The 25,921-nt window shown below is 39.5% G+C and overlaps 2 protein-coding genes across 4 annotated transcripts in view; both read left to right on the forward strand.

Annotated features, from left to right (window-relative positions):
- Positions 1–892: 892 nt before the first annotated feature.
- Positions 893–17,314, forward strand: LOC121873305 (RAB11-binding protein RELCH homolog). Of its 2 annotated transcripts, XM_042376816.1 has the most exons (12): positions 893–1,188; positions 2,798–2,959; positions 3,422–3,597; positions 3,995–4,212; positions 4,655–5,362; positions 5,560–5,740; positions 6,021–7,589; positions 7,819–7,957; positions 8,157–8,317; positions 8,571–8,674; positions 9,491–9,573; positions 11,017–11,105. In XM_042376816.1, exons 1-11 carry the CDS (start codon positions 894–896, stop codon positions 9,540–9,542), a joined length of 3,765 nt encoding a protein of 1,254 aa, XP_042232750.1. In that variant the 5' UTR covers position 893; the 3' UTR covers positions 9,543–9,573; positions 11,017–11,105. The 2 variants fall into 2 exon arrangements, with proteins under 2 accessions (XP_042232750.1, XP_042232742.1); XM_042376808.1 differs by lacking the exon at positions 9,491–9,573 and having other exon boundaries at positions 11,017–17,314.
- A 6,922-nt stretch (positions 17,315–24,236) lies between these two features.
- The window catches only part of LOC121873317 (serine/arginine repetitive matrix protein 1-like), a 57,751-nt gene continuing 56,066 nt past the window's right edge, over positions 24,237–25,921 (forward strand). Inside the window, exon 1 of one of the 2 annotated variants that reach the window (XM_042376829.1) lies at positions 24,237–25,399. In XM_042376829.1, the coding sequence (XP_042232763.1) occupies positions 24,502–25,399 (898 nt within the window). In that variant the 5' untranslated portion in view covers positions 24,237–24,501. The remainder of the gene's footprint in view (positions 25,400–25,921) is intronic. The other variant, XM_042376838.1, reaches the window with a different exon arrangement.

The raw sequence follows: 25,921 nt of genomic DNA on the forward strand, positions 1-25,921 counted from the left end.
GGTCAACTTTGAAAGAAGCGCCATCAGTCAGAGGAGAATAAGTGCACATTTCTTTCATAGATAAATAATAAATTCATAAAAATTTAATTATCATTTAACCAAATAACAGTATTTATATACTTGAATATTTATTTATAATAAGGGTAGAAGACGGTTCTTTGTAGACCAGACAGGACCAGAGGGCAGCTTGTAAAGAGGCGCCAAGACAAATATTTATATAACCTGACTCCTAGTCAAATTTTTTTTACAATTTTAGACAACCGTCTCGATCTCACCATGATGAGTAGGAATAGAGTAAGTGAAATCGTATGAACGTCAAGCAAAGGTTCCTACCAGCAAAGGCATTTAGCATTTCTATAGAAGAATATTATCTTGGCAAACTCACATCGCAGGTTTCCTCTCATACTAATACTGGACACTGAAAAGCTCATAACAAACAACAAACACATCGCCCGAATCGCTAGTATGCTAAAATTGGTTAAGTAAAAATCAAAGACCAAGAACAACTACAAAAAATATGTTCGTTGTTATTTCTAACATTGTATATATTGTAAAAACGTACCTAGTCCTAGTATACCAGCTTATTACATTTCTAACCCTAGATTATGGAAACACGATGTAATAACAATGGATCGAAATTACAAATGAATTAGTTCTGTAACTAGTGTCAATATAAATAAAAACAGGAAGCTTTAAAACTTAAGGTCATACATAATTACCATCTGTTTTAATTAATTAAAATAGCCCACAGGTCAACAGACTCACCTGAAGACATGCGTCATATCACGACATAAAAAAATAGACAATACAGTTATTATTTAATTCGAAAACAGATTCTTCACATTAGACAATCCTTAAAATATTTTGCGCTCGTATCCCAGTCAATGTTTACTATGGCGGAGGCGAAGACGTCAGGGAATGAGACTCCTTTAGATCCAGCGGTTCCTGCCACGGAGATTAAGAAGCGTGAGAGACACGGAGCCGTGTCTTGGGATGACGTAGCCACCAAACTGCTGCAGGAGCGGTTGTTGCTCACAGCCCTTGAGCTGCACACGGAGCTGGTGGAGGCTGGCTGCGAGCTGCCCAGACTGAGGGAGTACTTCTCTAACCCTGCCAACTTTGAACAGTACACACCCAAGACCTACCAAGACCTGCACTCTGGTAGTACATACAGTGGACTCATACTCCGTAAGTGATGGCTTGTAATAGTAGATGACATAACTCAACCACCAAACAGCTGACCTAACGACCTTAGGTTAATGGTCAGCCACGTTTGTTTGGGTCATCTAGTCTGCATCATAACTGGTTTGGTTATTTTCGCTGTAGAACTTTTGTTGCCATACTTCAATATGCAGTGCTTATACTTCATGGACCTGGTCTTGCAACTGTGAAAAGCAATTAAAATGACGAAAAGCATCTCAGAAATATGTTTAAATGATAATACTTGATGAGAATGGTTGGTAAGGCTATCGTTTTGCTCATGCACGTATTTGGGAGTAGGTCAAAATCGTTCAAAACATTATTTCAACCTAACCTAAACCTCTCGAACAGTGGTAATTTAAAATCCTAAAATTCGCTGGATGACCGAGACGATAATGATATGCTTGCCTGGCTTTAGCATCAACCTAACAAAATTTCAACAAGAAAAATATAATTTTTCTTACTGTGAGAAACCAAATGCACAAGGAATTTGTTTTACTTTCTATTGTTACAATCTTTGGTTAATATTTTATAGTGACTATAAATGGAACCTCATATTGATTCTTATATAGGGAGATAGAGCACAAAATAATAAATAAGAATTCTTTTAGCTTTTTCGTCACTACGGAATATTTGTCTAACCTAACCTTACCAAAAATGCGACAGTTATTTCCAATGTTATTATTAAAAAATAGATTACAATTCCTTTCTACAAAAATAACCATTACAACACTCTAAACATGACGCTCGTGGCAAGGTCGTCTTCCTCCACCCATTCTCACGTTAAACTGATATTGTTGCAAAATGCATTCCTCTTGCATATTCTGTATATTTTTCGAGGTAGAAAGCTTTTATCTTCTATGGAGAAATTTCGTCAGGTTGCTGCTAAGGCCAGACCATTCTCGTCAAGTCTTACCATTTAATTTTAGCAAGAATGGAGTTTGTGTAGTGACTACCTCACATTGGGATACCATTAAACTAGACTTTTTTGTAACTTTGTTTGGGCTGCGGGCATTAGCACTTGTTAGTGCAGATAGTAGTTACTGCAGGTGTTCTTTGCGTCCAAAATCTAACCTAACCTAATATAAATCACCTGCAGTTAGGCTGTCAAATGATCAGTGGGAAATATTGCATATGGTACATTCAGTCAGGTGGAAGTACTGTAATACATGAGGTAACTATCTGCTCCATCAACTGCAAACACACTTTCTCTGTACAGGTATTTGAATGTACATTTAGTTAAAGGATAAAGTGTTGAAACTGTAAACAAAAATATTCTTTAGTTATTTATGATACTGAAGGTCCACCAGTCTTCTATACCTTCGGCACTTTGGTGATATAACATTAGTCATCACCAAACTATTCTCACAGAGTACAGTACCTGTAGTAGTCTACTTATATCAGAATTATTAAACTTTAACCATTTCCGGTTTGTTTATTTTTTATTCTTTTCTTTTGTGATTTAATTTCAATACAGTATGTTGGGATAGTTCAGTATTTTGAGCTAATTTGGTCAACCTAGTGAAGGTTAGGTGTATACTGTACATTGAATATGGGAATGTAATTTTTTTTAGAATGAAGATGCATTATATTTCAGCACGATCATCTAGCCAGACAACTCTAGACTCTTTGGACTGGGGGCATCTCAGTGAAGATGGAGAAAGAGCTGTTGATGAGCGAGTGGCCGTCCTGGAGTTTGAGTTACGTAAGGCTCGTGAGACCATCCAAGGACTCAGAACAAATCTTACACAAGCAACAGGTTAGTATCAAGGGAATGTCATGTAACGGTAAAACAGGACATATTATGATCTTCCTGTGGAATAGTTTGTTTGTTTTATTCCTTAACTAATTAATGCCCTGGTTTTATATATATTTTTTTATCAACTCCCAAGTTATTATTACTTATTCCAACAAGGTAGCATAAGTACATTACTGTATAGTGACTGTTTATTGCACCAAGCTGGCAGTTTACTTCAGATAACAATATAAGTGACCGTAATCAAAGTTTTTAATCCAGATCTGTTGATGAATATTGTACTGCACTTATTAGGAAATTTTGAAGAATTTTTTTTTTTAAGAACTGTACAAAAAGAATGCATGGTGGAAGTACTGTTTTCATATTCCTTTAATATTTATACAGTGTAATGATTAATGTATTGAGTCATTATTTTAAATTACAGTATTAATTTTTAGTTGTTTTTTATTTTATTATTTTTTTCAGAATCAAAACCATCATCTGTTGAAAAGAAAGAAGCTGATAAACCAGCACTTGTGGCATCTTTGTCATCCATCCGTCCACATGAAAAGAGAACCTTGAACTTCCTGATCAACGAATACCTTGTGACCAACTCATATAAGCTAACTGCCATCACCTTCGCTGATGAAAATGATGATCAGGTAAATACTGATCCACAGGGACCCATAAGACTTACCTCAAGACTTACAGGATAAAAGCTTTGTGTTTGTGGTCAGTTGTGTGAAATTTCTTGGCTATGTAACTTTTCATGCTTAGAAAGTGACAGTATACAATATTTATTTTATCAGTATTCTCCTTTAGCTGCCATTATAAGCCAAAACTTCTCACCAAAATCCAATTGCTGTAGTCTCATTTTATTGGCATTTTCTAAGTCATGAAAGCAGCACCTTTTTTTTTTTATCTTTTCCCAAACAATCCTGTTCTTTCTTCCCTGATAAACTTCTCTTCTTTAGTTTTCTACATCCGTACCACATGGGTCTCTGGATGTCTTTGTGTTGGAAATAAACGGTTTTTAGTAATTTTTTTGTGATTCATCAGGATTTTGAACACTGGGATGATGTGGGATTAAATATAGGTCGGCCGCCCAATCTGGTGCAGCTGTTGAGAGAGGGCGGCCACACTACAACCCAACTCAGTTCATGTGCTTCCCAGACAGACAGTAGCTCACAATGCCAGATCTCTCAGCAGGAAGAACAGCTTAAAAGATTACAAGAAGAACTACATGAAGCAAAGAACATGTTTGCTGTTCAAGAGAGGTAAATAAAATAACATCATAATTTGTCTGTACTGTTTTACAATATATTTCACAAAACACTTAATACCTCATACTGTCCACTATTCTTTTCAAGTTAGCAGCTGAGAATTGATGGATGAACCAGGGAAGAAAGTGTCCAGTTTTGATAATCTATGTTTGAAGGATCTATAACTGTACTGGAAAGGTTCTCAGTAATTCAGTCTTGGGGCTTTCCTTCCATGTGTCTGTAGATAAAATGTTTTTATCCTGTGTATATCACATGGTGCTGAAACTTCTTATGGGCATATTTACACTAACCAAACATCACCCATAAGTTTTTTTTTATATATATTACTGTATACTATAATAGTACAGTAGTTGTAATAAATTATAGAAATACTTTAGCAGTTTAAGTACTACTCAGCTCCTCATCCTGATGTTTGTGTATTTTTTCTTTTATTCAGAGAATTACAAAAGTTGAAACGAAGGACCTCCACCCCAAGTGTTACTCCTTGCACGTCACCCAAGAAGCAAACAGATCGCACACAAGCCGAAGGACACACATATAATACTGACAAGTTGAGCCCACTTGGTGTTGATAAAGATGGTAGAGAGTCTCCTGAAGGCACCTCTGATAACGAAGAAACATCAGGAGGTGGAGGATTTGTCATGGTAACGGCTGCAGCAGTGCCACTAAGGACCCAAACAATTGGTTCCTCAATAGATATTGAATCTGAGGACAGTAGGGAAAATACCAAAGAAGTTAATAGTCAAGATAGTGTTGACCATGTTGTGAGAAGTGAGTTAATAAATGCTGTTAGTGGCTATGAAGATCCTTCAGAATCTATTGAGGTTCTGATACAAACTAGTCATGGAGATACACAGGACAATTTAAGCGAACAACTCTCAGAAGCCATGGAAAATAAAGTCGTGTTGAATGAGGAAGAGGTGACAGTAAAGCCAGAGATCAGTTTACAGGAATCCTGCATTGGATCTGATGAAGTTCCAGAAGCTGTTGATGAAAATAGTACTTCTGTCAGTCAAGATCAACAACCTCAGGTAGCAGATGTGAGAATTGCAGACATCAACATGGGGGGTGAATATGCAACAGAGAAATATTTGGAACTGCTGAAGACTGAGGCCAAACAATTACTGAGGGCATCTTCAGAGAGGTAAATCAAATACTTTTATTCTACATTCACCTAAAGTTAACTGGAGTGTAATCAAACTTAAACTTTGATCATTACTAATTAACTTGTCATAAACTGTAGTATTTTTTTTTAGCAACCATATGAATATTTTTTATTTGAATTACAGACTTTATTGGATATGTGTAGTGGCTGCCCTTAATAGTGTTGCTTTATTTTAGACGTCCACCAGAAGCTTTCGAGCAACAGATACTGCAGGCCAGTCTGGGCCACACGGTGCGGAGAAATTCCCGGATACAGGCTGAAGTGGCGACTCTAGGCCAGGGTAGCCAAGACCTTCTGAATGTTATAGCGACATCTTTACACAACATTGCTCCTAATGTCATACTTGCTAAGCGTGAGGTGAGTGAATCGACTGAACTATTGTTGGTAAAAAATTGTGCCGTCCGCTCATAGGCGACCAGTTTGTCTATCCATCCTTCTCGCTCTTTATTTATTTGTCCATACATCCATTTTTCCTGCTCTCTGTGGAATATGTGTAGTTAGTGATGTGTTAAATAGTCCCTGAGGTAAACTGACCATTCCCATTGGGGCGTATTAGGATTAGGGTTCATTTGATCTACACAGCTTGGGTTATGTACAGTATCCTCATGTGTCTACTTCTTTTATCTTTTCTCTTTAGGAATTATTGCCACTCTTGATTTGTGGGGTTAGTCTTCACAAAGATGGAAAAGAAAGGGAGCGTTTACTCCACCTACTGTTTAACTTGATAAAACGGCCAGACGAGGAACAGCGCAGCACTATTCTAACAGGGCTTGTCGGTCTGGCTCGTGTGCTTGGGGCCACCAAACTTGAGGCTGAACTCTTACCACAGTGTTGGGAGCAGCTGACACACAAGTATGTTGAGCGCCGGCTGCTGGTAGCTCAGTCTACAGCTACCCTGGCTCCATACACCCCACCACCACTGAGAAACTCCCTTTTGCTCTCTATGTTGCTGCAACTCCTGGCTCCGGGGGGTGAGAAGGAGACGCAGGTGAGAGAAGCAGCACTGACCAGCCTTTCCCTCTTGGTCACTTTCCTCGACGACCGAGACAAGCTGCCTGTTCTGGTGGACACCTTGCTATATTGCCTTGAGAATGTTGGGACGACCGCTGACATGTCGCCTCATGCCACATTAGACCCATCTATGTTGGCAACAAGATCACAAGCATCACCCAGTGCTATGGACCTGTTCATTGCTTCTTTAGCCATGTGGGCTGTTGAAACTAACAGATTGAATCTCATATTAGATCCTTTACTAGCAAAACTTAGTCATTTGGTAGTCCATTACAAGCAGCAACAAGTGCAGACTTCACCACAAGTCTTGGGGCAAGAGTCAATCATATCTGTGATAGAGGCTCTTATAAAGATATTACCATTCATACTGGCAACTCTTATCAATTCGGTACCTGCTGTAGATGATCTCGATAAAACTGTTACTTCTCTAACCTCACTGTCAGCATGTAGTGCCTTGGAGGAATTACAAGTTATAATTGGAGACAAAGCTAAGGCTGAAGCTGGTCTGACTAAGCTTCACCAATATGTATCAAAAGAATGGTTTAAGTCGTGGAAGGAACTCGAGTATGTTACTAATGAGTTCTTGCCCGCCATTGTCGATGTGCTGTCTCATATAGATACTTCTGCTGTGCCAGTAATTCAAGCATTTATAAGATTATTTACTCAGTTGCCAGTATGTTTTGGGCCTCATATAACAGCATCCAGCATTACTCCTATTTTTATGAAACATCTCAGCATTGATGACTCTGCTCTTGAAACAGTTCGTCTAGGAAACACTGGCCTCACTAGCTCACTGGTGGTTGTTTACATTGTAGCTCTCTTGGCATCAAATCAAGGATACTCTGATAGGCCAGGGGAACTAGAAGGGTTTTTGACAAGACACATCAGCATTCTTTCCCTGTGTCGGGCACAGCCGGATGCACTCTACGTCACTGTCTCCACCTTACTTCAGTTAGAACGTAATCAAGAATCTGTCCTCGGAGCCTTATGGTCATGTGTGGTTCACAAATCTAACATGGTGAGAGCCTGTAGTGCAGGGTTGTGGAGTGTGGTGGTGGGTAACGTGGAGGATGGGGCACTTGGGTCTCGTGTGGTGCCGGCTCTGGTTACCCTGGCGACAGACCCAGATATACATGTCAAAGCTTCAGCAGTTCACCCCTTGGCTACTGTTATAACAACCACAACAAACACTGAGGTATGTCAATTACTACAAAAAAAGATCTGTTCATCGCAGTCAATTGATCCACATCATTGTTCAGGAACTTTAAATGTTGTAAATTATCAAATGAATTGTCATTTTTATCATATGAAAATCTTTGGAATCATTTGGTTGAAGAGTATTTGATACAGTACTGAGATATGAAGGTTGCCTCAACAAAATACTGAGGGTATTTCTGAAGTGATTGATCAAGTCTCTCTGGCAGGTGTTAGATAAAGTGTGGCTTCAACTGGAGACTCTGGCTGAAGATCCCTCTTTGTTGGAGAACTTGAATTTCCAGTTGGCTTTGTGTCGCACATGCTCTCGCCTGGCCCACACAGCACACCCTCGCCTCATACACCAGTGTAAGTCCAGTACCGGCAGTTGATGAGATGGACCCATAACCTTATTATTAGCAATAGGACTCAGTTTCAGTCTTTACACTTTATAGCTTAAGAAATTTGTGTTATTTTTATGGTAGTTAATAAGAAATATCTATGTGTAATAACAGTGCAGTTCATTATGATATACTGTACGGGTATACAATAAATGTTTGCCTCACAGTCTTGCTGCCACGTTTGTGTCGACTGGCGATGGACGGGCGGCATAATGAAGAAGAAGGAGCGATACTGGGAGTAGGGCTGTTGGAGGCTTACTCATCCCTCACCTGCTGTCATTTGCCAGACCATGTAGTGGCACACTTTGTTCTTCCACCACTCACGCAGGTAAACTTAAACTTATCCTTAAATATACAGTTGATAAAAAAGTACATACTGTATAGCAAATTCCCTGAGCATAGAGTTGCCTGAGAGCATTATGGAATTATCAAAGTCTTTAAAGGAGAACACTGATGCATCAAGGCCCCCCTAAACAAGACTTTAATGAAAAAAAAGAAGAGAGTGTTGCATAACTTATTTGTTGAATTGATGTTTTAATCATGTGATAGCTACAGGTAATTTTCTTCATGTATTCTCTCAGCTTCAGAAAACGTTGGGATCTACAACGTTTGAGCACATGGAGACCATCACTGACCTGTTACGGGAATACAGTCTGCGCACCCAAGCTTCCCAGGGACTAGAAAGGTAGTGTACTACTTGCCTTTGTTTTCAGTATTAGATAATCATTTATTGCTGTTTATTATCCTGTAACTAAAGTCTGTGTCAAAATATATACACCCAGACTGATATATACGGCTGCCATAATACTAGGTTTGAGTCAGTTTGGTTCCTTCTCTCCCTTCCCCCAGAATCTCTTAGAAAAAAAAGAAGATTATTGTAGGATCAAGTAAAACAAGCAGCTAACACACATAGAGTTTACGCCATAACAAACACTGCCTCCCCTTACCTTCCTTATGGTTCTCAATCTAGCATTGGTAAGTTGTCAGTTAAATATGTGAGAAGTTAAAGTTGGTTTCAGAAATTAGATATTTTTCTGGGAGGGAATGTAAGGTTACCATATTTACCAGTGTACAAGTCAACCTGGTGCATAAGTCGACCTCAACTTTTCAGCTCATAAACTCATGGTTAGGAGTCTACTTGTCCTGTAAGTCAACCCTATTGGCAGATAATATGGCTCCGAGATTTTGGGTTATTACAATATATTACAGGTGTCTTTAGCAGTCTGCCACATAACATCATAGTCATTTGCCTAAAGTAACATCTCCACATACCATTGTCTTCATGTTGTTATTTTTACTCTCACTTAGCGACCATTTTATCAAGACATTTAAAACACTATTGATAGAAATATTATATGAATTAGGTGACATAAAGCCTTAGTCAAATATACATGAGCTTTTATTATCGTCAGACGATTTCACACCCATTTTTTTAAATCAAAGCAAAAGTAAAAAGTTTGATGAAAGTTTGGGGTCAACAGACACTGGGTTTTGTTATTAGCCCTTTCAGATATCTGTGGAAGGCCAGGAACAGTTCAACAGAGGAATTGTAGAGAAAACTTAACAAGCGAGTGAAAAACTGAAGTAAGTTTGAATTTGTAACAGTTGAACCATATGCATTGTGGTTTATTGTTGGGGGTGTTGTGTGTCTTGTTGTTGTTGGGTTGTGTCTGTTTTATGTACCTGAGTCATGTTCAGTCAACAGGTGTATCTCTTAGTGACTCGTATTGGGCTTCTAAAAAGACAAGTCTTCTCGTTATCTTTGTCGGGATTGCTGCTTCTGATGGTATCCTTTTGTATACTGTACTGTATTGTGTCTGTAAGTTAAGGATGTGATACTGTGAAGTGGAGTGTGTGTACAAGCTGCTCTTTCTTACTTCAATCTTTTCCTCTTTTATTTTATTTATTTTCTTCTTTCTTTCTCTCTCCTTGTACTGCACCACTTCTCCCTCCCCCCCTTCGTGATCTATCTACTGTAAGCTGGGAGAGTAGTAAAGATAATGAATGAATATTGTGTGTGTTTAGCACAGTACTGTTGTTTCTTGTTAAAAATATAAACTTTTTTGTATATACGTACTGTACAATTTGTTACAAAATATTTCAACCAATCACCTTTTTCATTGTTTTAGTAATAATGCCTGTTTGTGAAATTAGAAAACCAATATATTACTTGTATTGTTTCTAGATTAACACTTAACTTATTGTTTAGTGATTTTGAATAAGAAAACTTAAGATTTTTTTTTATGTTTGTCTTTGTTTAAGAAGATTAGTTATTAAAATATTTATTTTGTAAACCATTTCCCACTTCAGTGCTAGGTGGCCAGAAACAAGAGCAACACACTATCATTCATGCTCTCCATCTACTATACCAGATATTCCCCTTCCACAACACAGCCCCAGGATTTCCCTCTGATTTATCCCTATCTTTTCATACATCTCCTCAGCATTCCACTTCCCAATAATTTCAAAATTTAAATTATATTGAATACTGTTTGCTAAATTCTTCAATATTACTCGGAAATTTGAAGACATGTAGATTTAGGTGTAAGGTACAGATGCTGTAGTTTCCACGTGATGATGGTGCTTCGAGAAGTAACCAAAAACACTTTTTGAAAAACTCATGTCTTTTATCTCAGTGTTAGGAGGTCCACTTGGTGGTATATTGGAAGACAGCTGTAAACTGGTTATAGACTCAATAAATGTTAGGAGGTCACCCTGAGCGGCATAGGACAACAACCAGTACAACATCATTACCAAGCTCTTGTAAGATTATACACTTCTTGCTCATCTTCACATCCAAGACTCAGCTGTGATAATCAGTTGTGAGTATAATATCCAATAGTGTACAGTACAGTGCTGCAGTGTTTCTTCTCGTGAAGCAAATTTACAATTACAGTATATTGCAATGTGAGCAATTTGTTTCGCGGTTTTTCTCCCATTTGATTGTTAATCACATTTAATTTGAACTCTTATTTATTTATACTTGTATCTGTGGACAGAGGATTTTTATTTATTATTTTATTACAGACGCAAATCCAATTTGTCTCTCACTGGATCACTGCCTGTCCATCCTGGAGTTGATGACATGAAGAACAAGATGAGTAAAATGTTTGCTTCCCGCCCATCTGCCAATGTTTTACAAGCCAAAGCTCAAGCCATAAATGTCAGTTTGCCAGGATTTTTGAAGAAAAAATAGAAAAAAGTTTATTCTTGGCATTAAGATTTGGTGTGTCTCCAAGCTCTGCCTGAAGTCAGTCAGCTGTGCAGTGATTATCTTCCTTCTCTCTTTCTTCTTCTTCTGGCACAGTAGTTAGAAGAGTGTAAGATGTTAAAGGGATATGGAAGTTTAGAAATCTCTGCATGTGGCTGGGAAGAGAGGTAAATGCTGTGGATAAGTCAAGTAAATACTTTCTGTTAACTTACAGTCCGTACCCATAACTGGTGCAGTCAAGAGCTATACAGACTCAACCTTCCTTAGCTGTCATTCATTCTCTCTTAACATCTCTTTATAGATTTCTTGTGATGGTATTTCCTCTCACAACTTGCTCTACATACTTGTCCAAAAATACTGTCTGTGAACTTTGAGATATTTCTACCTTCTCGATTTTCATTACAATATTGAGGGAATTTTTTTACATATCCTTTTGATCTTGAATTTTACCACATATCATATCTCTTCACTATTTCCCTAGATATCTCTTACTTGAACTTGTGACTTTGATCATTTATGAAAGCCGATCATATCATCATGTGTACAAATCAGTGCCTGGATTCTCAAAGAGGGTTTTTCAGAAGGTAACCCAGTCATCAATTAGGGTCTGTCTCTACTGTACTGTACTCTGACTTTTCCTTGTAACTGGGGAGGAGTTCATGCCTCAAGTTACAGTACTGTAGTCTCAATGAAATTTTGACCCCAGTTTGATAGTTATCTTTCTTTACTTCATATAAATACACCTGATCTGTCCTCACATCTTCAGTTATTAGAGAGTATTTGAATTCGTAAATCTCTCGGAATTCTGTGCCATTTATACAAAGCATAATTGATAAAATTACTCATGCACCATCTGGCAGGAGGCTTCATAATATAGTACAATGTAGGGTTGCCACACAGATGGTAAATTAGGAAAAAATGAAATTTTTTTTTCCTGGTCAGGATTTTTATTTATTTTTTGACAATGAACTTGAGGATAATATAACAGAGCCTTTCGTATCTAAATATAGTTTTTAAAGTATTTTTGTTAGATGTAGTATTGAGACTGAAAAATTATTTGATGACCAGAAAGAAAATGGAAAAAAAAAGACAAAATACAAATTGAAATTGCTTAAAAAAGGAACATTGTTGATATTGGTGTCATCTGGCAGCTTTTTCATACTTAATGCAGTTTGCTTCTCTTAGTGATATAATAGGGGAGGGTAAATCATGATTATATTTTACTAGTTTAGTTTAATACAGGTACAGTACAGTACTGTATAGTATAGTGCTTTTGTGTGTACAGTACAGGAAGCTGGTGATTTATGATATTTCTGTTTCTAAGGATTCTGTTTAACATATCAAATAATTGTAGACCAAAATCAGAAACATACAACCTCCTCTATATAATATGTCCAACATGAAATGTGGTATTTTGAATTGTATATTAGGCCAATGCAGTACAGTAGGTAGGAATTTTGCCGGAGTTTTTGTAAGCAGTACTGTCTTGTATTTATTTCAACTACTGAGGCAATGGCTTCAAACCAGGGCAATGAACCTTCCCAGCATAAAGGGGACTGCTTCTGGGACCAAGAGGAAGCTAACTGCTGAAACAATCTATGCAAATTCTAGATGGGAGATTTGATTAAAGGGACTGTGACTGCACTGCCCAGCCTGACTCTTAAAACACTAATTGGTAACATACATTGGAGTGTCGGCCTCTTCCTGTGATGTACTAAAATATGACACACCTTGGATGAAAGCTTAATTTATGGCAAATAATTTAATATCTATGACACGTGCTAGATTCATTGATCAAATTGGACAAAACCGGCTTGTCATGTACGCGAGGGGTTTAATAGGGTTAATATACTGTACAGTAGTGTGGGGTTCAATAATAATCATCCATCATAGAAGACTCTGAAATGTTTCTTTCTTTGCAAATTGTGAGATTTGGGAGAACTCTTGAGAACCAGGAATGTATTCTCTTTATTTCCCGAGGGAGTTGCATTCGATTTGCACAGATTCACAATTCAATATATGAGGCTTTCAAGTACGTAAACCCAGCCTTGGTGAATGAGCTTATGCTGGATGAATGTATACTGTTTACCTCTCCTGTTGTCTTATCTGGGGAGTCGCATTATAGCATGGGTTTACCCAACTCAGCATATGATTTCAATGTATAATTGTTGTACTGTATAAGTGTATGGTAGATAAGCCATATCCATATAACTGGTACATTGATGCATTACTTCAAGGTGGTACAGCATTAGGTCAGAAACCACACAAGTAAGCTAAGATTGGAGTTGTGTGTTGTTAATTCCCAGGTGGTAATTTGTGGTAATGTTTGTTAGTACAGTACTTGGTTTTATAGAGCAAATAGTCAAGTGAAACATTCCAAGACAATTACTGCTCAGACTTATAAAAAGACAACTTGCTGATCCAGTAGGTTATCTCACAGTGAACCCAATGATGGGACCTCTAACAGTGTCTGGACAGGTGATGCGTTATGCTCGTATGTTATAAAGCATTAAGAAGATTGCTTACCACTGTGAAATTTAGACTAATCTCCGACCTGATTCAGACTCTTCTCTTTGATCCAGTTCAGTTACCTTTGAATGGTCCCAGTTTGGTTTAGTATTGTTCATTGTATGTTTTACAACTCGAGGCTAGTTTAACTTCTCGTTGTACCACGGCGCTGACGATAACATACGACCAGTTTGTGCCATCTTTGATATTAATATGTAAATTGTCATTATAATTTAAAGTCTCTTGAAAATGATCCTTTTTCATCTTTAGAAATAGAAACCGATTGGCATGTCTGTAATCAGGTTCATATCGAGGCTCTGCAATATCAGTGTTACATTATTTGAATACGTTTATAGGTATCCCTCGGTATACAAATGTTAACTATCAAAAATGTTTATTCTTTCACCTCATGTTCACTATGCAAAAGCGATCCTCGTTTATCCGAAATATGATCCAACCAAAAATTCAAATAATTTCAAATTCACATTGGCCCACCCCTCCTCATGCCATGGTGAGCCCTGACCAACCTCCAATAAGGTAATGTACCAGCTGGTCACTATAATATATTTAGCTTAGTAATAACCATAAAGTAGTTAGGTACTAAATTATAGTAGCGAGGTAGATATTTTTGTTGTTTGTGATTTTTTTTAGTATAATATTAGTTTTTTGTTATTGTTAGAGAACTGAACCCTATTTTTGCCATCTGTTCTGTTTTTCACTATCTGAACGGTTTTCAAGGAACCCAACCCATTTGGATAATTTAATGAGGGATACGCACCTGTTGGTACTCGTGATATACAGTACATTCTGAGTTGCAGTATTTGTTGATAGCTATGGCTGAGTTTCTTTATTTCACTCAGTTGTTGGGGATGGCACTGTGTTTGCAACTCATGAGACAAGTATGATCCACAAGATATGTGGATGGTTGCTTTGATGATTTTTTTCATGTAATATAAGGGAAAGCTGATTTTTTTTAGTAAGAGGTACATATATGGAAATGCATTTTAGTGGCAGCAAACTTTAGATTGTGGCGTTATAATTCTGCATTGGTATTTCCTGGAGTTATGGTGTGATCTAACTGTTCCACTTATTGAGTGTGACTTGAAGAGTTTAGGAAAGGGATGTTGTTCAGTGACCAGGTGTAACTCCAGACAAGTTCACCTGCACATATTTAGGCCTTATTTTCTCTCTCCCTCTCTGTCTCTTTTATGATGATTTCAGTATAACTTTTTCTAGATACAGTATAGGTTTGCATAAATCATTTTTCTGATGGAAAGGGACTCAGAGGGAAACAAAATCTTACATCAGTAATGGAAATCTTGCATTAGTTGTAAGCTAACATGAGTCTTAGAGTCTTCTTAACCAGACCTGTGAAGTTCTTGCCAGTAAGATAAGGTTGAGCACATGTATACAATAAATGATGAAGGGGTAAAAACATTAAGCATACCAAATCAAATGAGTATTGCTGCATCATCAATATTTACAGACATGTGTAAATTTCCCCTAGAGACCCTGTCCACTTCTGATATATACAGCAATCATTACAATTTGTATAAGTTGATTGGTTGTTGGTTGGTACAGTAATTGAATCATGTCACCACACTGGCAAATTCACTGATAAAGAAGTTCACTTATGTAAAACTGACAGGAAAAAAAATCATAATTTGCCAATTTGGTTGCACAAACCTCTGAACAACCATTAACTAATGAACTAAAAATTTTAAACTTTTAAGGATACCACAACTAGGTGGAGCTTTATTAATAAGTTGATTGTCAAATGTTCAGTTAATTGTGGCAGCCAATAATATGTTGTAGTTTATTGGGCTGTACAGTACAGTAGTTAGTAAACATAATTTGGTTAAACTCTGTTTTCTGTGATATGCTTAGAATGATTTAAAAAATATATTTATTGTTTAATGTATTTCTTCATCTGTGTGTTGTCATTAGAAACTTGCCTGCCACACTTTGAAGTAGGTTGTGTGTGAAGTACTGTTGAGAAGTTGGTCATATGTAATATACAGTGCAGTGCAATACAGTACAGTACAGTAATAAGGCATCAAACACTGAATGCTGTTCATCGCTTAAATAAGAATCTCATTGCTAAATTCTCCATGAAACAATAGCATCAGGCTGTTGAAATTCTTAATTCTGGAGTCTTTCCGCTTGAAAAGGTTCAGCTTTACTAAAGGTGCTTAATACGTGATTGATTTTATGTACAGAATATATAAAACTATTGACGCTCCATCTGACTTTGACACAGTTTGATGATGGAACACTTGAATTATTGTAAATTTGTAGTGAGGTTTGTTACGATATTTTTATTTATAAACTCTCCGTCCTGAGGAATTAGTCATCTTGTACAGGTGTACAGGCGTTCAGTGTTGGTTCCTTAAATAGTATAGGATTCCCAGCCTGTTGAAGGAATTTAGTCATAATATCACCCTAACATTGTACAAGCACCAGCTGTAGTAGACAGTTTTGGCTTAGTGCAGAGCAAGGTAATGTATTGCCTGATCTAATGGTTATTTATTAAATGGACCCCAGTCCTATTAGGGCCCAAAATTACCTAACCAGTTGGAATAGGGTCCAGTCCTTATGAGTCCCAGCCCTAGTGGGTCTTACTCTGTATGATTAGGGTGTGTGGTGGCCTATCAAGAGTGGGGCCCATATGATATTCAACCAGTAAGATTACCAACCATATGAACACAAAAAAAATGTCTTGAGTATCAATAAATGTGTGTTTTATAGTCTTGTTACTTGTGCAATATATGCATTAATCATGTTTTTTATGCAACAATGATCGTTTTATCCATCATCATATTGTATTAATTTTCTAGAAAACCAATATTTATGAAATATAATATTTTAGCCTCATTTGACATTCAGGGTATGAAGTGCCTGTTTCACTAGCTGGTTGTAGTTATTTAGACTTTGTTTGTGTTAGTGAGAAGAGTCCATGTTTTGTACACATGAGAGAATTCCAGATATAGAAATAATTGGGAACTGGGTTTAATTAATAATTTTCTGCTTTTGATTCTCCACAGTGCTAAACTTCGTACACTATTGGACCTAAAACTTTTTATTAATGGTATTCTTTATTGATTCTGCTGTGTTTGTGTTATTGTTCCATAAAATGTCTCGTAGGTCAATATGGTATTATAAAGTATTACAGTAATGATTTATTTTTGGGTGGTACAATATACCTTGTAATTACTATCATAGTTATATCTGCTTCCGTTTTTATGTACAGGATTAGAGTATGGCACAAATATGTACAATTTATTAATATTTTTTTAGGCTGTGAAGAAACATTCCAAGTGTGCAAGATCTGTGCTTTATGATAAGGTTGTTGGGATTCTGAAAATAATAAAAATAAAGATATAATTTTGCATGATCTCTTTAGTGTTAGTATATTTTGTACAAGATCTGAAGTGTTTTATGCACCAAGATCAATCAAGATTTGTGAGCCAGGACAAATGTTTCAGAATTTCAGTCAACCTACCGGAACTTGTGCCTTCCAAGACATATATATCTGGTTTCTTACATTTAAAGTTTAATTATAATATATTCATTATTACATGGTTTAATAAATGAGAGTATTCCTAACCTTTTGTATATATTGTTTCACCTCATCAAAGAATTAACACACAGTGGGTCTTCTGTAGGTGAAGGAGATGTACCTCTATATGCTACTGAGATTTTTAACAAAACTTATATTATCAAATTTTTTGTGAAAACGAGATGATTTGCTGAAAACACTTTATCACCTGGAGTTAGAAATAATCTTGTTTAAATACTGTACTTTTGTGAGTCCAGAATAGCAGGAAGTCCAATTGACAAATCCTTTGAAAATATTCAGTCATTATGATAATTAAAAACAAAATACAACATATTGATCACAAGTCCCTAACCCCCAGGCTTCCATTCATGTCATTTGATATATTGTAATTTCCCAATACTATCTGAGTTGCCATGCAGGCGGTTTATCTTTAACTCATACCTGAACCTCCTAGGCTCCCAGCTTCCCTTGTCAGTAGCATTTCAATTTTAGTGATGTAGGAATCATGTCCTTGAACTTCACACATTTCACCAGGTGTTTCTACCCCTCAAGCATATGTGGAGTTGGGGGTCATGACCATCAGTACATTTGTGATCAATTACTTGAAGCAGTAATAATAATTGTAAATAGGAATAACACAATCAAACAAGCGTCCTGTGCCTCACACTGCATACAAATCAGCGTTATTTACCTCGTACTGCCAACCTCACCCCACTGCATCACACACAAGCCACTTCATGTGCATTCTTCACTCTTCCTAGCCCCTGTGAAGCCAACTTGTGGTAAGTACATGTATTTCATTTCTGTTTATATCTTACATGACTAATTTGTTAGATAAGAATTGTTTTTATTTGCCTTTTCAATGTTCTCAAATGTATCCTGTAGTCTAATTTCTCTCCCGGGAAGTGGTGAGTTAAAAGAATGCTGTGTGGTTTATCAGTAGTGTGACTGGTTGGCTTGGTACACCAGAGGACGAGTTATTATGCTGACTATTTATATTTTGATATAGATAATATCAGTATTGTAAAACGACTTAAAATAATTGATATTTGTCATATAATTAGGATGAGGGTAGGAGGGCCAGGGGAAGGCAGAGACTGGAAGGGATAAATGAAATTAAAAACTGGTCCCCACAGAGATACAAAACCTTAGAGGGTTAGTAAAAAACAGCCCCAAAACGCTTCGAGTGGAGGACTGTGGTCGCCAACCTTCATGAGGACGGTGCTCTGGTTGGTTAATTCCTCTAAGCATTACAATACTGACATCTTCCAACTCCAGCTGAATTTCTGTAATTTCTTGTGTGTGGATAGTAATAGTCATAACTAATATATACCATAAATTATTCAACATCATAATTAAAGTTCATTACTTAAATCAATGGTTTCGTAAACTCTGGGGTGAAGGTGTTAAGGGTTTGGTATCACTTGTCAGCTCAGGGTTCATATGAGTATCTACAGTATAATTCATGGAAAAAGTTATTAAGCGATTTTCGTGACCCCAAAAAAGGGAAGATATTGTTGTATAAGTAAACAAAATAAATACAGAGCAAAGAACGGCGGTGAATCGTGGATAATTTTGCGCTACAGTTGTGAATTGTTGGTTAGTCATATTCTGGAACTTCAACCCTATCTAAACGTGGGTGACGACAGTGTTCAACGAATTGTGACTGAGAAATGCTGACGTCACAAGAATATTGACTCACGAACATTGTAACATTTTTTAAGTAATACCTGTTCATCCTATATACGTACAGTACCCCGAACTGTGTGAAACGTCACTGGATAGAGTACGTAATTACAGTATTATTTCCTGGTGTAGCATGTTTCTCACGTCATTCCTCCCTTAAATTGCTTCTCCCTTCGCTCATACTACTTAACTCTGTATTCTACACATCATTTCTTTCTACTTCAGTTACTCATACACTCGCCATTGAGCACCGTGACGTCATCCTCTAGGTTGTCGACGCTGACTTCTGCAGTACATTAGTACCAATTAAGTCTCATATACAGTACTAGTATTCCATGGTACCAATGACACTCTTTATATATGAGGCAGATAAACACAGTATTACAGATGAAAGTGTTTGTGTGTGTGTACGAATGGAAACAAAATACCGCTTTATTTCTCTTACAAATAAATCCCCGCTCAAGTGCACTAGGTTTGGTTTGATTGACATGTCACACGTTAGCAAAATATGCTAATTAGATGCCGTCGTTCCTTTAAAAGATACTCTGTATGACAAGGTATACCAGAATACAGTCTCAGTAGAATGATTTCTGTCAGGAAGTGAATTACTACAAAAATATTTTATCTGATTTTCAGGTCCATAGACATTAAAAAAATACACAAATTGGGGGAACACATTTAAAAACAGCATTGAGAATAAAAAAAGAAACCAACTAATATAAATTGGAAAAAAATCACTTACATTTAGCATTTATTACCTAAAATATTACCAATTAAAAATTAAAACGTATAAGTTTATTAATACACGATAATTCAGTAGTGCCACGCCGTGTTATTTTTATGGCTTCATTTATGTCTGGCAACGCGGACGGCGAGACAACACACCCGGTGGTGGTCTTTAAGTGATGGCTGGTCGGCCGATTGGTACACTGACCTTAAATCATTTTGCCATAGCTGTGACTTATCTCTGGCACATCAACAGGACTTTTAAAGGGCTGTAGTATAAGCTGTGACACCTCAGGCATATTTGTACAGTCATCCTTGTGTTATATCCGAAATGTATAATGGACCATGGTGTCAGGCTCAACTCCTTCAAGGAACAGTGATTATCAAGGTAAGAGATATGCCGTCATCACATGGTTGTAGCTTGACTCACGAACACCAACATTAGTAACTTATTACTCAGTGTCCATAGGATTCCATAATGGAGGTGTTTTTAGTCCTTTAGGGAAGATAAAAGTTGGATGGCTGGTGAACTCCCGCCATTTTAGGCCTGTCAGCACACCTCGCCTGTGACGTTGATTATTTTTAGTCATTTCATGCGTTATTAGAGGATAATTTGAACGAAAATAAATCTGATTGTCATGTTTCGCTAGGTTAAGTCTGTGTGGTTAAATATACGAAATTGCCAATAGGAAAGATGATAACTAATTTAAACTAACAAAATATATGCTAATTCTGTAATAAGAATTCCCGGGTGGACAGAATCATGTTTGGTTCCTTAGGTTACTTGTTTCTCTCTTTGGTTATGTAAGGCGTCGTACAATTTTATTCCTCAATTTTTTATGTTTTTGAGAAAAGGAAGAAGTTTTGGTAATGTAAGAGAACACCTCTACCACCAGAAGGAGTTGATCGATTTTATTATTTGTTTCCTCAGATGTTCTTATCACTAAAGTAAGTGTTTTAAGAGGCGACATTTACAAGAACCTAATAGAACCTAACCTAACCAAAGAAACTTACTTAACTTCATAGCCGTGGGGCTCCATCCCCAGACTCCACGCAATATTAAACAAATTACTTATTATGATGATCTGTGGTAACAATGAAAGTAATGGTGTAATTTACGCTTTTGGTGGACGTGAGCAGGTTGGTTGTAAACGGACACGGAGAGAGATATTGGAAGCATAATGTGTTGCCTATGGTAGGTTAGGTTAGGTTGGGTTCGTTTGGTAATTGTGAAATGTGAGAATAGCCATCACGGGCCGGCCCCTACTACAGGAAGCATATCACCAAACATAACAACACATAAGGATACGCGACTTTTCCAAGCTACGTCGCCTCCAGTCTGGCCCAGCTGGAGTTCCCAACTGAGTACTGTAGCCACGAGAATCTTAATATTCATCTCAATTTTGCTTAGATGTTTTTGGATGCCTCAATGACATATGGTTGGTATGTCATTGGTTTATTGATAAGCCTAAGCTGGTGGAGCTTTTGCTTAATTTAAGGGATCACCTGAACATTAGGCGCCCAAGCTTATTTTAACTGATATATTAATTAAACCTAACCCTTCCTTGATAGAGCGAGGGTGCCTAATCTTCAGGTGATCATAATTATCCTTAACTTTCCTAAGGGACTAAAAATAAACACCATGAGAATTTTTAAACTTTTTTGTTATTTTTTGTTGTTGTTTCGTCACAATAAGCTCACTAGCTGTCTGTGTTTTGCCGCTCTCTTATGACTTTTATTGTTTAGTGTATACAGGAGGAAACTGTGGTTATGTTTGTTATCGAGGGGTTGTGAGTTGGGGGGTTATGATCCTTAGGTTATGATTCAGGGTTGTGATCGTAGTGGTGTGATCTTGGGGTTGTAGTCCAATGCATAGTTCCAGGACATTGACCCTGGACAAGATTCCAGTACGTAGTTCCAGGACACGACGGTTCCAGGCAAGTCTGAGATTGCGACTGGAACTTCCTGAGTGAAAGTTGAAGGTCAGAATAAGACGATAATCTGAGCTGTCGGGAACCCTGCCATTGTTACCACCACCCCTGTCACACCCTACCACCACCAGTGTCACACCCTACCACCACCAGTGTCACACCCTATTACCACCCTTGTGACCCCCCCACCACCACCCCTGTCACACCCTACCACCACCCATGCCACACCCTCCACCACCCATGCCACACCCCACCACCACCCCTCCACACCTTACCATGCACACCCCACCACCACCACACCCCACCACCACCATCACCACACCCCACCCACCACACCTTACCATCACACACACCACCACCCCCCACACCCACCACCACCATCACCCTGCCACACCCCACCACCACCATCACCCCTGCCACACCCCACCACCACCCCTACCCCACCACCACCCCTGCCACACCTTACCATCACCCCTGCCATCGAAAATCATAAAGGAAATGGACAAGTGAAGAAGATACAGGGATAACTCAGCAAATTGTTTCCCCGAAGTATGTGTCGTTAATTGGGGCTTATTTCCAGGTAGTGAGTGACAGGTGTGTGTGTGTGTGTTTGGAATGCATCGATAATATCTTCTGATGATGGTAATTTCGAGAGATAACGCTGGGAGATAATTCTGGGGTTGGTGTGTGTGTGTGTGTGTCACCATAACCTTGACTGTGACATTGGTGAGGTGATGGTGACGCCTACGGCCGAGCCCCACTTTACACCAACCCCCTGCTAGCACCTGGGGTAGCACCACTTTCACCAGTACAAGAATGTAAGCTTAAAAATCACCGTCCGGCACCATATTTAAGCTAATCTCACCATCCGATACCACATTTAAGCTAATCTCACCACCCGGCACCATATTTAAGCTTATCTCACCATCCGACACCATATTTAAGCTTATCTCATCATCCGACACCATATTTAAGCTTATCTCACCATCCGGCACCATATTTAAGCTTATCTCACCATCCGGCACCATATTTAAGCTTATCTCACCATCCGGCACCATATTTAAGCTTATCTCACCATCCGACACCATATTTAAGCTTATCTCACCATCCGGCACCATATTTAAGCTTATCTCACCATCCGGCACCATATTTAAGCTTATCTCACCATCCGTCACCATATTTAAGCTTACCTCACCATCCGGCACCACATTTAAGCTTATCTCACCAAGAATCACCATTAAAAATATCATTACCAGTCACCGCCCCTCTGGTAATTAGTCACTAAAATCAGCTGATCAAATACACCTCAACCTTGATCATTTTCTGACGTCATTCTCTTGATCAATTTGTCCTCATCACTAAAATCAACATGGAGGGAAAATAAAATGAAAATAAAATAAAGTTCCTTCATTTTGTCCCGTTGTGTAAACCTTTGAAAGTGTACACTGGTCATTCCATCTCGTCGGATCTTACGAGTGACCGTCTGTCTGTCTGTCCCTTCGTCTGTCCGTCCGTTCTAGACAGGTTCTGTATATACTGTCAGTAAACCTCCGTCTCTTTTTAATCTTTATCTTACGGTCACTGTCTACAACTCCCTCTGGTCACTGTCCTTTATATCTCGCCGGTACAGCATATTACACCCTATTTTTTTACGATACAAATTTATCTTTATCTTTGAACAGGATATAAGTGTTTAAATTATTATCACGGTCGATTTGAAGCTATCATGTGGTCTGTATGGGAAGTCGGTGTGTGTTTGTATGAGGAGTGGTGTTATGTGAAGATTAGCTACCTTAATGATAGCTTGACCTGACCTGACTTACCTAGTTTAACTTGACTTACCTCCCTAACGTACTTAACCTGACCTGACTTACCTGCCCACCTAGTCTAACTTGACTTACCTACCTAACGTACTTAACCTGACCTAACCTGACCGAACAATCTTTGAATATATTTTAGTTAATTTGATAAAGGTAAGTTAGGTTAGGTTAAGTATATAATACACTCCTTGTGAATACCTGTAATAGGAGAGAGAGAGAGAGAGAGAGAGAGAGAGAGAGAGAGAGAGAGAGAGAGAGAGAGAGAGAGAGAGAGTTTTGTAATAATATTATGTTTTGAGAGAGATAACTCCTCTTTACCTCCTCCAAGATACAGTACAGGAGAGTGTTCCAAGTTACAGTCAAGGCGAGTACAGTGTGGGGAGGTGATACTCGAGGCGGGAGTGTGGCGGAGGAGGTCATTCTCCCGCCAGCCTTAAAGATCACTTGGTGGAGCGCGTCGAAATCTCCCACTTGTTGTAATAGTTGGTAAGTGTGTGTGTCCGGAAGCTAGGTAGAGGCAGGACATACCTACAGAAGGCCCCGGACACACCGAGGTGCTCTTACACCAAGGTACTCGACAGTCAAAGGTGACCAACCACCACCCCTGGTGAGTCTGCAACTTGTACCTGCTCGGCCCTGGAAATCTTGCCGACTAGCCGCTATCCAGCAGTGTTGTTTTCCCAGCCTCAAGCGGAGTTGCGATTGGCGGAGGAAACGGCAGGTGGGACTTTCAGTATGTTACCTGTCTAGCAGCTTTTGACTCATGCCGGGAGATGGCGCGCGGGTAGCGGACGACCTTCTTGGGTGCGGAAATAATCCGAAGGGTTCAGTTACTCGCTGAGTGTGGAGACGCGCGCGTGTGTGTCACCTCCCTCACTCCTCACCCCTGTCAGTGGCCAACACTCCCACAGTTCTCGCAATAGAAAAAAAAAGCATCTGGAAAAAAATTATAAATTTATAAGCCTTTGTTCCCTGATTTATCTTAAGGGAAGATATTGTTAGATGGTCTGTGTTAAGTGTTCGTGAGTGAGTGTTTGTATGGTGTGAGGTGGAGCGAGGTGACCCGGCAGGATGAGGCACAAGGATCAGCGAGGCTGCTCTGGGCCGCCCTCCAGTGTGGCTAAGGTGCGCAAGGCGTCCTACTACGTGTGGTTCCTGGGAGCGGAGGAGTGCCGCGGCCTGCGAGGCGCTGACTGCGTCAGGCCCGTCGTCCACTACCTGGTGGGGAGGGAGCGCGAGCAGGAACCAGACAAGGTGACGCTGCAGGTGTCTGGCCGGGGCATTAAACTGCTGCAGGCGGGGACTCACGGCCGCTCCACCGCCCCCGTCAAGCACTTCATCCCCGCCTCGGCCGTCACCTTCGTGCAGCAGGAAGCGCGCCCCGACGATGATATCGTGTCAGCCATCCTGCTCATCTACAACCCCCTCACCCGCTGCCCCGTCCATGTGCACACCTATCGCTGTGACTCCACAGAGACGGCCTCCCTGCTACGGGAGCACCTGGCACAGCTGGTGGACCACCCGGAGCAGCAGGCCAAGCTGGCCGCCCTCGAGTCTCGCCTGGCTGCCCGCGGGCTCCTGCCACCGCCCCCCTCCACCCGGGGCTCTGACGGAGCCTCCACGGGGTCGTCGACGTCGTCGGGTGGAGGTGGCAGCAGCTCGGGGCGGTCACCGACGGCGGTGCCGGCCGCCACAGGGCCCGGCATGTCCACACTCTATGACTCCCTGGCGGCCGAGCTGAGGGAGAAGCTGGGATCGCGGGGCGCGCCTCTCCTCCTGCCCCCCAAGGACTATGACACACTCAACCGCTCTCGTGGACGCCTGCCCGACGCCCGCCGTGCCCCGCCCGCCGCCGCCCGCAAGTCACAGGAAGACGACTCGGCCAGGTCGTCCGGTATTGGCAGCGATGACGCCCCGTCTCCCACCCACGATCGTGATCTGGATCCCATCGACAACCAGTCGTCGTCAGGTCAGTGATCTGGGTTGCCGCAGCCACACGCCACTAACGGCACCCTCCTACCTCCCTGCCTTGTTTATTGTTCCCTTAATGGTGAACAACACGCCCAGTGAGGGACAGTCACTGGGTGCCGAACATTTACACCACCAGTGTTACAATATGACAAACTCTGTCACCCCGTGTTACCACCTGTTGACCCCAACTAGTTAACAGACTGAACCGGACCCGACCTTTCTTACTGACACTGTGGGTTGATAATGTTAGGGATAAGTCATGTTAGCTTTATCATTTCATAAGGTCAATTTAAGTTCGTATGAGTTGTACTTCATGGAGTATGGTCGTGTGCTGTCCGTCCGTCCGTAGACCAATAATTTTTCCTGAGTAGATGAAGTTGTAATAGTTGTAATAAAATTGGACTTGATACGTGAGGTTGTTATAAATAGTTAATGAGCTGTACAGGGATTGGTGGAGTGGCTGCGTTTGTTCCAGTTGCTGTGTGGTAATAATGATGTTGATAATAAACTAACAATGTTT

Source organism: Homarus americanus, unplaced genomic scaffold (genome assembly GCF_018991925.1).
Source record: "Homarus americanus isolate GMGI-L3 unplaced genomic scaffold, GMGI_Hamer_2.0 scaffold55640, whole genome shotgun sequence".
NCBI lineage: Eukaryota > Metazoa > Arthropoda > Malacostraca > Decapoda > Nephropidae > Homarus > Homarus americanus.